The sequence below is a fragment of the Lycium ferocissimum genome, unplaced genomic scaffold (assembly GCF_029784015.1).
Source record: "Lycium ferocissimum isolate CSIRO_LF1 unplaced genomic scaffold, AGI_CSIRO_Lferr_CH_V1 ctg14143, whole genome shotgun sequence".
In the NCBI taxonomy this organism is placed as follows: Eukaryota; Viridiplantae; Streptophyta; class Magnoliopsida; order Solanales; family Solanaceae; genus Lycium; species Lycium ferocissimum.
In genome coordinates, this window is record NW_026715296.1 from 8826 (window position 1) to 19448 (window position 10623).

At 41.5% G+C, this 10623-nt stretch overlaps 1 protein-coding gene across 1 annotated transcript; it reads right to left on the reverse strand.

Moving 5' to 3' along the window:
- Positions 1–745: 745 nt before the first annotated feature.
- Positions 746–2473, reverse strand: LOC132042220 (uncharacterized; the record flags this gene model as incomplete). The annotated part of the gene is made up of 2 exons (XM_059432825.1): positions 2417–2473; positions 746–1111 (listed from the first exon to the last, which is right to left on the reverse strand). Coding segments are annotated over exons 1-2 (423 nt in total), but the record flags the coding sequence as incomplete, so codon positions are not given.
- Positions 2474–10623: the final 8150 nt, after the last annotated feature.

Sequence of the window (10623 nt, forward strand, 5' to 3'; positions counted from 1 at the left end):
CTTCCAATGAGTTGAAAACCTAGAAGAAATAATTTTTTTCATGATCAATTTCCATGGGCTGAATTCGGCCAGCCATGGCCGAACCCCCCTCTTTTTTTTTTTTCTCCATTTCTCTCCAAGCTTCTAAGTTGAAAAGATGACTAAATAACTTGCTAAGTCATCTAATATATGCCTACACAATTCATCCATGTGTACCATGGCCCACACATGGCTTGGATGAATTTAATTTGGCCAAACCATGGGTGGGGACCACCTATGAGTCACACGGCCAAGTGGCCATATTTGGCTATTTCATGAAAAATAATTAACTTCCAATAATTCACTTTTAACCCCAAATTTTCCTTATTATTCCATGCCAATAAAATCATGAGCAACTTATGCCTTAACACAAAATCGAAGGTCATAATTCTCAACCTCGTATCTCGGGGTAGTCTTGTCCTTAACTTTTCATGGTTAACTCGAATTATCCCAATGTACAAAATACGGGATATAACATCCTCCCCTTTAGAACATTCGTCCTCGAATGTTAAACTAGTCTTACGGTGTCTTATAAGACTTCGGGGAGAGTCTCTTTCATAGCCGTCACATACAAGCTCATTAATCAATCAACACAACCCATTTGGGAATTTAGATTACCTGGAGACATAGGAAACAAGTAGGAATACGTATTCTTCATCTCTTTCCTGATATTGTTCCGCCACAATACCTTAACGGAAGTTATGTTTCTAGCACGCAATCTTCTCACCTGACGATCCAATATGGCTATAGGCTGTTCCTCGTAGGCTAATTCCTCTGTCGCCTGGATGTCGCCTATAAGACGCATTTCGGAAGCGGTCACCAATCCATTCGCGAAGCATAGGCACGTGGAAACTGGATGCACTGCTCCCAAATCGAACGGTAGGTCTAATTTATAGGCAACCTCGCCTACTTTATGGACGACCTGGTAAGGTCCAACATGCCTCGAACTAAGCTTCCCTTTTTTTCCGAATCTCATAACACCCTCGGTGGCTGACGCTCTTCGAATTACCCAATCACCAATCTGGAACCCTAATCGTTGACGTCGATTATCCACATACGATTCTTGTCGACTCTGAGCTGCTAATGACCGCTCCTGAATAGATTTTACCTCACCAATGACTTGCTGAACCCTATCTGGGCTAATTAACTTAGTTTCGCCAACACCAAACTAGCTAATCGGTGAACTGCACGTCCTGCCACATGAAACCTCGTACGGCTATCTGGATACTAGAATGGTAGCTATTATTATAAGAGGACTCAACAAATGGAAAAAGATCATCTCAGCTATATCTGAAATCAATAATACAGGCCCATAACATCTTCCTTAGTGTCTGGATAGTACGCTCGGTCTGTCCGTCAGTCTGAGGGTGACATATCATCGAGATTCACTTGTGGCTCAATGGTTGGCGTCATTAGTCCTTACATCCTTGTCCCCATTCATCTTTACATTCGAATGCTCACTCACATGACCTTGTCGCCAGTGAATAATATGGTTATGTCTATACGAAATAGTGCTACATCCTTCGCTATCCTTCACAGTGCAACTACGCTTATGGCAACTCATGGTTCAAGTTTAAACTAAATCCTTGGGCTCTTGCCACAACTATTCCTTTAGCTTTCTGCCATAATTATTTCTTTAACCTTTATCCCTCAGGTCTTACCATACAAACCAAAAGCATAGGGCTACGGAAATTCTTACTCCCTTACGATTCTCTCATAACACAAGTATGCGTGTCTTCAATTTCCTTGTATTGGCGATCGCTCCGTACTCTGGGCCCAAGCTAATAAATTTCCCCCTTTTGGGGCCATAATTCCTTTCAAGTCCAATATGTTTTTCCCCCATTTACTTAGGAGGTCCTCATACACCAATGGTTTTTAGATATCCATCGTCTTCGGCACTTATCTTTCGAAAGTTAGAAATCCCTTGGCATCGTTGCACGGCCTATTCATTCTTTCTTTTACTACTCATTCCTCTTTTGTTCCATACTACCACACTCTATCCCTCTCACACGCCTTTCCCCAAATTTTTTTCTATCCAAATAGTCCTGCGTTTTGCCCGTCGTTTCTCTTGGAGGCTTCACTCTCTCATGCTTCTTACTTTTCGCTTTTTCCCGACATTTAGGTCACCTTGCCTTTCTTCTGCTCACTTTCTTTCCCAAATATCATTATATTAGAACTTTCGTAGTGGAAATTGAAGATCCGCTTGCCTTGAAACATTTGTGCCACTTTATTTGCTTCTACTTGAACTTCATTACCCTGTCCGATTAATGCCTTCCAATATGTCACAACGTCGATTCTTTGGGATTCAATATCGTCATGTGTGGGATATCATATACCCACGTATACATAATTGCTACCATCTTGCTTACAAAATATTCCCAAATACTGTTCAACTCACCCTGCTTCTAAAGCTGTAATACACCTTCTTCCTTTTCACTGGTTCAGTCTGCCCCATTCTATGTGACCTCTTAAGGTTTCACCATTCTATATACTCGATTTCTCTTATTACCCTAGATTCCCATTTATCTCTCCTATGTCCGACTCTATAAGACCTTTAGTAAACTTCTCGTGGGGGTCACCCATCCCGAAATTGCTCCCAAAAAAGACGCTTAACTTTGGGACTCTGATGAAATGCGACGTTCTAATGCTAATATGAGCGCGTCGACCTCGTCGCATGACCTTCAGCACATAATCTGGAGTAAGTTGAAGTCTTGACAGGATTCAAAGCGTTCTCATAACACATCTCCCGCCGAATTAGAAAGGGCCTCGCACTTCACTCAATAATTCTTTGATACTCGTAGGCATTCCAAATTCTCAGTTAGGTGACACTTATATTCCGACGATAAGTGTCCAAAACTCTCTTGGGATAGTATCTTAATCTCGACCTATTTCATCTCCGTTTCTTTTGATGAAACTATATTGCACCATCTCTGTTCCTCATGCCTACCGTCTTTGTCGCTTAAAGATTCCATTATTTTCGAGGTGAAGTCGTGTGCACGCAGTACCCCCTTATGCTTTCCGCCTTTTTACCCTTACTGTATGCCCAACACAGGCTTCTAATCTACTAAAAGCATACCAAGTTCGTCTCAATAATGGTCTTATCTTATCACCCCCCGTCGTCGTACCACGTCTTTAAGTTCATACTATGTATTCCCTCTATGTCCTTCGAAAAATATTATTCCTACATAATCCCTTTCTCATTTTCAATCATATTTTGTTCATCCCTATGTGTTCTTATCATGCCAGTCATTTCCTAGCACTCATTCTGCCTCGTTACTCATCTTTCTATAGTTTGGTCTTTCACTTTGTTCCACCGATATTACTCGTGTTCTTGGCTATACATGTCACAATCTATTACTGCGCTATTATCTCGCCCGCTTTTCTTTTCATCTCCTTGTTCCAGTTAATCCTTTCTTCTTTCGTGCTCACTATCATTTTCGTTATCTCATAATCTTTATTCGAACTCTTTAACGAAGAACCTCATAAATTCTTTTTTTTTTTTTTGATCAATAGCCCACCTTTATACTTAGTGACATGTGATCTCGACACACTTCTAGTCACTTCCTCGCTAGGCTTTGCTCATTTTGTAACAATCCTTATTTTATTCACATAATATCTCGTTTATAATCAACCTTATAGTGTCACACTTCTTGACCTTAATATCTTAACGTATTATCCATACATTCATATTCGTCGCAATTCTTTTTCCTCCATGTTCTTGTCTTAATCATACTATTATTTCTTTCTAACTATGAACTCGTCATACTTCATCCCTGCATATCAATTCAGTTGGTATCTTAATATAACACTCTGTCACACCCTAATTTCCGTTAGGGCGTGATGGGCACCCGACCCTTATTTAGGGCCGAGCGAACCCGCTGACTCACATAGTTCTTATAATCTGCCGGCCCTCGATTATGACACAAATACATAATGAAAATTTTGCGGAGAATAGTGTACATTTTTCCTTTCTTGAATCAATGAAAATCTGGAACATATAAAAAAATATAGGACTTATAATACAATGCGTAACAAATCGTCTACCGACATAGCCGCTTACATAACCGACGTCTTATACCCACAACACCGGTTCGCAAAGTCTCTAACATATACAAACCGTCATAACGTAATGCTCGACTCGGTAGCGCTCCGAAGGAACTGAGCTCGCCGATCCCGCCGGAATGTCTCCTACTAAAGTCTTCGGCTCATCCGGGTGTACTCGCGCGGCATGAAACGCGCCCCCCCCCAAGAAAGGGGGGCACGGAATATGTACTAAGTATGTAAAGCATGACACGTAGTAGCCGGGATCATACCGAAGTAAGGAGTACTTTAAAATCATAAAACTTGCCTTTGCAAACATGTATTACGCATATCAATGTCATAAAATCATCATATGAACATATAACGTGCCCCGCCCTCCGAGGAGGGACGCGGTGAGTAAAATCATAACACACATATATAAACCGGTTCATGTAACGTGCCCCGGCCCTCGAGTGAGGGACGCGGTGCCCCGCGGAATCATCATATGCCATCCGGGCCACCTCTCCCATATCATCATATCATATAACATGCCCCGGCCCCGCTAGCAAGGGACGCGGTAAATATAACGTGCCCGCCATCCGGTGAGGGACGCGGTGAACAATGCAATGAGGTGCTCGAATACATGCCACACAGCCCGGACGCGGGAAGGACATATTGAGGCCGGCACGAGCAAGTAGTAGTGAGAAACTATATGCACATAAAATATTTTCAAAGACTCAATGAAGTAGTCAACATGAATCATCATTTGAAAATCCGACAATAGTCATATCAAATAGCTTTCGGACGGTACTCGGAAACACATCTTATATCATAAGTATATCAAAGTATAATAGAGGCCATAGTCGTATATCAAATCATTCCGAGTCCGCCTATGTAAATTTAAGTCATTGTACGTTAGAGGATCATTTCAAGCATATCGAGGTAATCCGATTTTGTTTGCAAAAGTTAGGGACGTTTTTAGACTTAAAATCTTTTAGGAACAAAATCCTTTATTCACTATTTGAAACCCAAACATACATAAGACTTAAGGACTATATGAAGTGTGTCACATTATGAGAAATTAAGGATCATACACATACTCGGAACGTAAGAGCGGAATTACCCCCAAAGCACAAGTCATGTCATACCTTAGTACGTCTAAGACATGCCAAGAGGAAAAAGTAAGCCTTACATACCTCGATCGCTTCCTAAGCTAATCCAACTCAAGCCTCGACTTCTCACGATCTACAATAACATCGGTAGGCATCGAACATTAGCCATAAACATCGAAGAACCCAATTCCAAGCCATTACTTTTTCTACGAAATTTCGACAAAGACCTCTCCTATAAATTGGACATCCCCGAGAATTTAACTCGGCCAAATCATTATCAACAATACCAACAAACATAATATTTCCAGGTCCAAAATATTCCATAGAATAGCCCACACATTATTTTCCAAATTTTCCAACCAACCAATTCGCTATATAACTATTTCATAATTTTTTTTTAATTTCCGTAACGAAGTCGAAATTAATACTAACAACATCAATAGAAACATCCTCCACATTCTACAAGTTGAATACATTCATTTTCATTCAAAATTCGCTTCAAATCTCATTCCATGATTCACAACGCCAACAAATGAATTTATCACACTATTTTCTCCGTTCTAGTTCGGTAGAACTCTAAATAAACATATTAGCAATGAAAAGGAACCTTAATATTACCTCAAGTGTGCAGCCACCACGTCCACCCCCTTCTTTTTGGTCGATTTTTAGCTCAAATTGGAGGCAACGCAACGTAGAACACTTTTCTCTTCACGGGCTTCGGGATTCGGGCTCGATTTGGTCAAAATTGATCTTTTCTCTCTAAGCTCTCTTCTCTCTTTTTCTCCAGAATTTTCTGGGTGTTTTGTTCTGAAAAATGAGTAGAAAAGGCTGATTTATCACTTAAATAAACATGGGTCATGGGCCTAACGGTTGGGCCCGGTTTGGGCCTAGCCCACCGACCTTTCCGCCTTAAAACGTTCATATCTCATTGTCCCGACATCACCCGTGGACCCACGACCTATGGTTGGAAAGATAATTCAATTATCTACAACTTCTGTATTTGGTATGTTTCCAAATTCTAAACTTATAATACCGTTTCTGCCCCTCGAAGTCAGATCGCCTTTGAAACGTTACTTAAAAATATTTGTTTGGAGGACTTCCACTTTGATTTGGCTCAAGGGTCCTTCTTGAGTTATGTTTAGCTTAGCATATGTGATTCGTATAAATTGTCACATGTCCCAAAAATCTCAATGTGGGCCCCACCTCGCCTTGCGAATAATCCGCGCACAAAAATACGAAATATAATACCGTCAACGTGAGTTTAAATTATGTAGTAACAACGTGATTGTCAATGTTTGAGGAAGCATGTGTCACGCTGCTCGGGAAATGTGGAGTATAACATCCTTCCCCTTTGGAACATTCGTCCTCGAATGTTTAAACTAAGCTCGTACTCCGTCCATAATCCCATTCTCGAGTATATCCATTATCGGATCATCCTTCTTCTAATACTATCGTAATTGATGCATTATTGCATCATCTTTTCCTACAACCAAAGTCATTTAGTTGTTCGGCTCTTGCTGTTTTGTAGTCTCCCTCTTTACTCGGGTGGTCATTCCATAGTAAGCATCGTAGTTATTCCAATATCTTGTTAATGTTTGTCCCCTTCACCCGAACAACGTTCAATTCCTTTTCTTCCCCGATGAATTATTTTCAGTCAATCTTGAAAGATACCCCGCAATCACTTTATTCCTTTGTCGACTGACCTTATAGCTTATTGAATTCGCTTCCACAAAAATTCTCACTTCAAATTACATCCGTTTTTCATGTACGGGTGCGTTTTGAATCTTTGCATCCTATTCACTCGCTTTCTCCTTATGAGTCTTACCTTACGGTGCCTTCCCCCTTTTAAAGTCTTACTTATAACACTCATAAATCCATTACCTCATCTCCGATCTTGAATTCATGTACTCTTTCCTCAATTCCCTTTCCAAACTACATCATATTCATGCCATTTCCTATAATTTATAGTTGATGCTTTTATGTGCGAAATCTTAACATACTCATCTTGCGCAACGTAATTCAATAGTAAATTTTAATGTTGCAATCCTTAACCGAATGTACGAAGGAGGTCAAATTGTTCTATGAACCGCCTCAACGTAGCTTCACTAATCCTTGTGTTTCACTTTATCTTTGCCTCTTTCTCCTACTACCAGCGTCGAAATACATTTTTTTTTTTTCCAACCATAAGCATGTCCCGTTCGCTCTCGCACTAGTTCCAATTCGGGTAATTTATCTCAAACCATCCTAACATCTTTTCTTAATGCACCTTAAGTATCATCACCGTATCGTTGTTACCGACCTTAAACTTCTTCTCGTTAAGCATTTATTTGGTCTCATCTCCAGGTATAAATATTCATAGGTAACATGACCGCCCTTGCACTATCTACATACTTAATCTTAGTCACGATCGTTCCTTCTCTTGGTCCGTACTATTCCACGTCTTACTCCCGTGCTCGCATTTTCTAGAAGTCTACCTAGCCATACTCCTCGTTCCCCCGCTTTTCTTACTTTCCTCTGCTCGAAATTTTCTACTACTAGCAACCACTTTATTGCCTATATCTTAACCTCTCGTTCCCGTACAACCGTTCTACCCTTCACAATGTTTCCGTAAGCTACTTGTTACTTCCTTTATCGTATTTCCTCTTTAGGTCTCCCTTTTCCTAATATCATGCTATTCCGGATATCTACAATTACTTCTCACCGCCATCTTGATTGTTATCCCGACTTCTATCCCTATCTTTGGCTTTTCGAACTTCCTAGCTTATCTCGAAGGAACTTTGCCACGACCCTAAGTATTCGTATCCGTGGACCTTGTAGCGTCGGTGTCCGTCTCTGCACTTGTATCTCTCTCTCGCTTCCCCCTTTAGGGGTGTACTTATACTATCGCCCAATTTTACCTTGCCCTAAACCCGTATTTCCAATCCCATTTAGCGGTACTTTTATCCCAACATTTTAATTCCCTTGCCGTTCATTTCTCAATTTTCTTTCTCTTTTTCAAATATCGTTGTATTAGCACTTTCTAAGCTTCACTTGTAGCGAAAACAAGATCAACTTGCCTTATAACATTAGTACCATTCATATTTTTCTCCTCACTTGAACTTTGTTACCCCGTCCGATTAGGGCTTCTATATACCGCCACCTTGACACGGATACATATATCCGCCGATCTAACTCAGACAAGATATCCCACGCGCATCTATGTACACATATAGTCCCTACTATCTTGCTTACAAGATATCTCCATACACTATTCCGACTCACCCTAGTTCTAGGACTCGGGATGCACTTTCTTCCTCTTTATCGGTCTAATTCGCCGTTCGGCGCGACCTTTAGGGGTTCTCCGCCCACCCGAGACCTAATTTGTCTTTAAGTCATTCTAACCCTCATTTTCTTCTTGCATCCGAATTTGCGTAACTTTTAAAACTTCCCGTAATCACCCATCCCGAGATTTCTCTCAGCTTCAAAGACGCTTAACTTTGGAACTCCGATGAAATACGACGCTTTACTTATTTGGTATAACGCGTCCATTTCGACCACACACCTCCGTCACGTTGACTGGAGTAAGTCGAAGTCTTGACGGACTTCGAAGCGCTCTTATAGCATAATTACTATTTAACCCCTCCTGGATCCTCGGTAGATTCACCTTTCACCCGTGGATTTGATTACCTTTCGTTCCGGGCTTCCAAATTTCGATGGCGATGAACACGCCCCGACCTCGTTATTTATAAATCCTCGATTACCCGACCTTTCGGATTTCGCTCTCAGTTTTCAACTTTATTTACCGGGGAAATTTCTAAGAGTCTCCCAGAACCGTTACTATCTCGGAACCCTCGTACACGGGAAATACCAACAATGCCTCACAGACTAATATATATATACGCATATCGTAGCATATCATTTCAAAGTGGCTCCCGACATCATTGACAAGACAAAAATAATAAGCATACCTTTTGTAGGCCCGGCTCAACCGCACCTATTACACTTTCTTATTTACTTCTTCTTTGATCCGAACTTGTACTTCCATCGTACTTTAATATCTTACCCCTACATAAGCCTTGCATACCTTTTTACCTCGCGTACTTCGTAGCTTCCAATATCGTTAATCGCCTCTCTGCCGAAATCAAAGGTCGATGTCTGGGATCTCATTTCCTATAACTTGGCTCTGCGAGCACGATCTAAGATGTCGGCTGTAACCGCCATCCTAGATGCCCCGTAGCCTCCGTTCATAAATGTGGCGCGCTTCACACCATAAACGGGGGACTCTACCGGACACGACTTCCCTTGCGTACAACCCCCAGACGAACCGCTCCCGATACCAATTTGTCACACCCTAATTTCCGTTAGGGCGTGATGGGCACCCGACCCTTATTTAGGGCCGAGCGAACCCGCCGACTCACATAGTTCTTATAATCACATCGGCCCTCGATTATGACACAAATACATAATGAAAATTTTGCGGAGAATAGTGTACATTTTTCCTTTCTTGAATCAATGAAAATACGGAACATATAAAAAAATATAGGACTTATAATACAATGCGTAACAAATCGTCGGGCCGACATAGCTCTACATAACCGACGTCTTATACCCACAACACTGCCCGCAAAGTCTCTAATATATACAAACCGTCATAACGTAATGCTCGACTCGGTAGCGCTCCGGAGGAACCTAGCTCGATCCCGCCGGAATGTCTCCTACTAAAGTCTTCACTCATCCGGGGTGTACTGCGCGGCATGAAACGCGGCCCCGAAGAAAGAAATTCGGTACGAATATGTACTAAGTATGTAAAGCATGACACGTAGTAGCGGGATCATACCGAAGTAGGAGTACGTAAAATCATAAAACTTGCTTTTGCAAACATGTATTACGCATATCAATGTCCTTAAAATCATCATATGAACATATAACGTGCCCCGCCTCCGAGGAGGGACGCGGTGAGTAAAATCATAACACACATATATAAACCACCATGTAACGTCCCGGCCCTCGAGGGACGCGGTAAATCAAAAAATCATAACATACATGTGCATGTAACGTGCGGCCCTCGAAGGGTTACGAATCATCATATGCCATCCCGGCCACCTCTCCCATATCATCATATCATATAACATGCCCGGCCCCGCTAGCAAGGGACGCGGTAAATATAACGTGCCCCGGCCCTCCGGTGAGGGACGCGGTGAACAATGCAATGAGGTGCTCGAATACACACCCTGCCCGGGACGATGAAGGACATATTGAGGTCGGCACGAGCGTAGTAGTGAGAAACTATATGCACATAAAATATTTTTCAAAGACTCAATGAAGTAGTCAACATGAATCATCATTTGAAAACTGGACAATAGTCATATCAAATAGCTTTCGGACGGTACTCGGAAACACATCTTATATCATAAGTATATCAAAGTATAATAGAGGCCATAGTCGTATATCAAATCATTCCGAGTCCGCCTATGTAAATTTAAGTCATTGTACG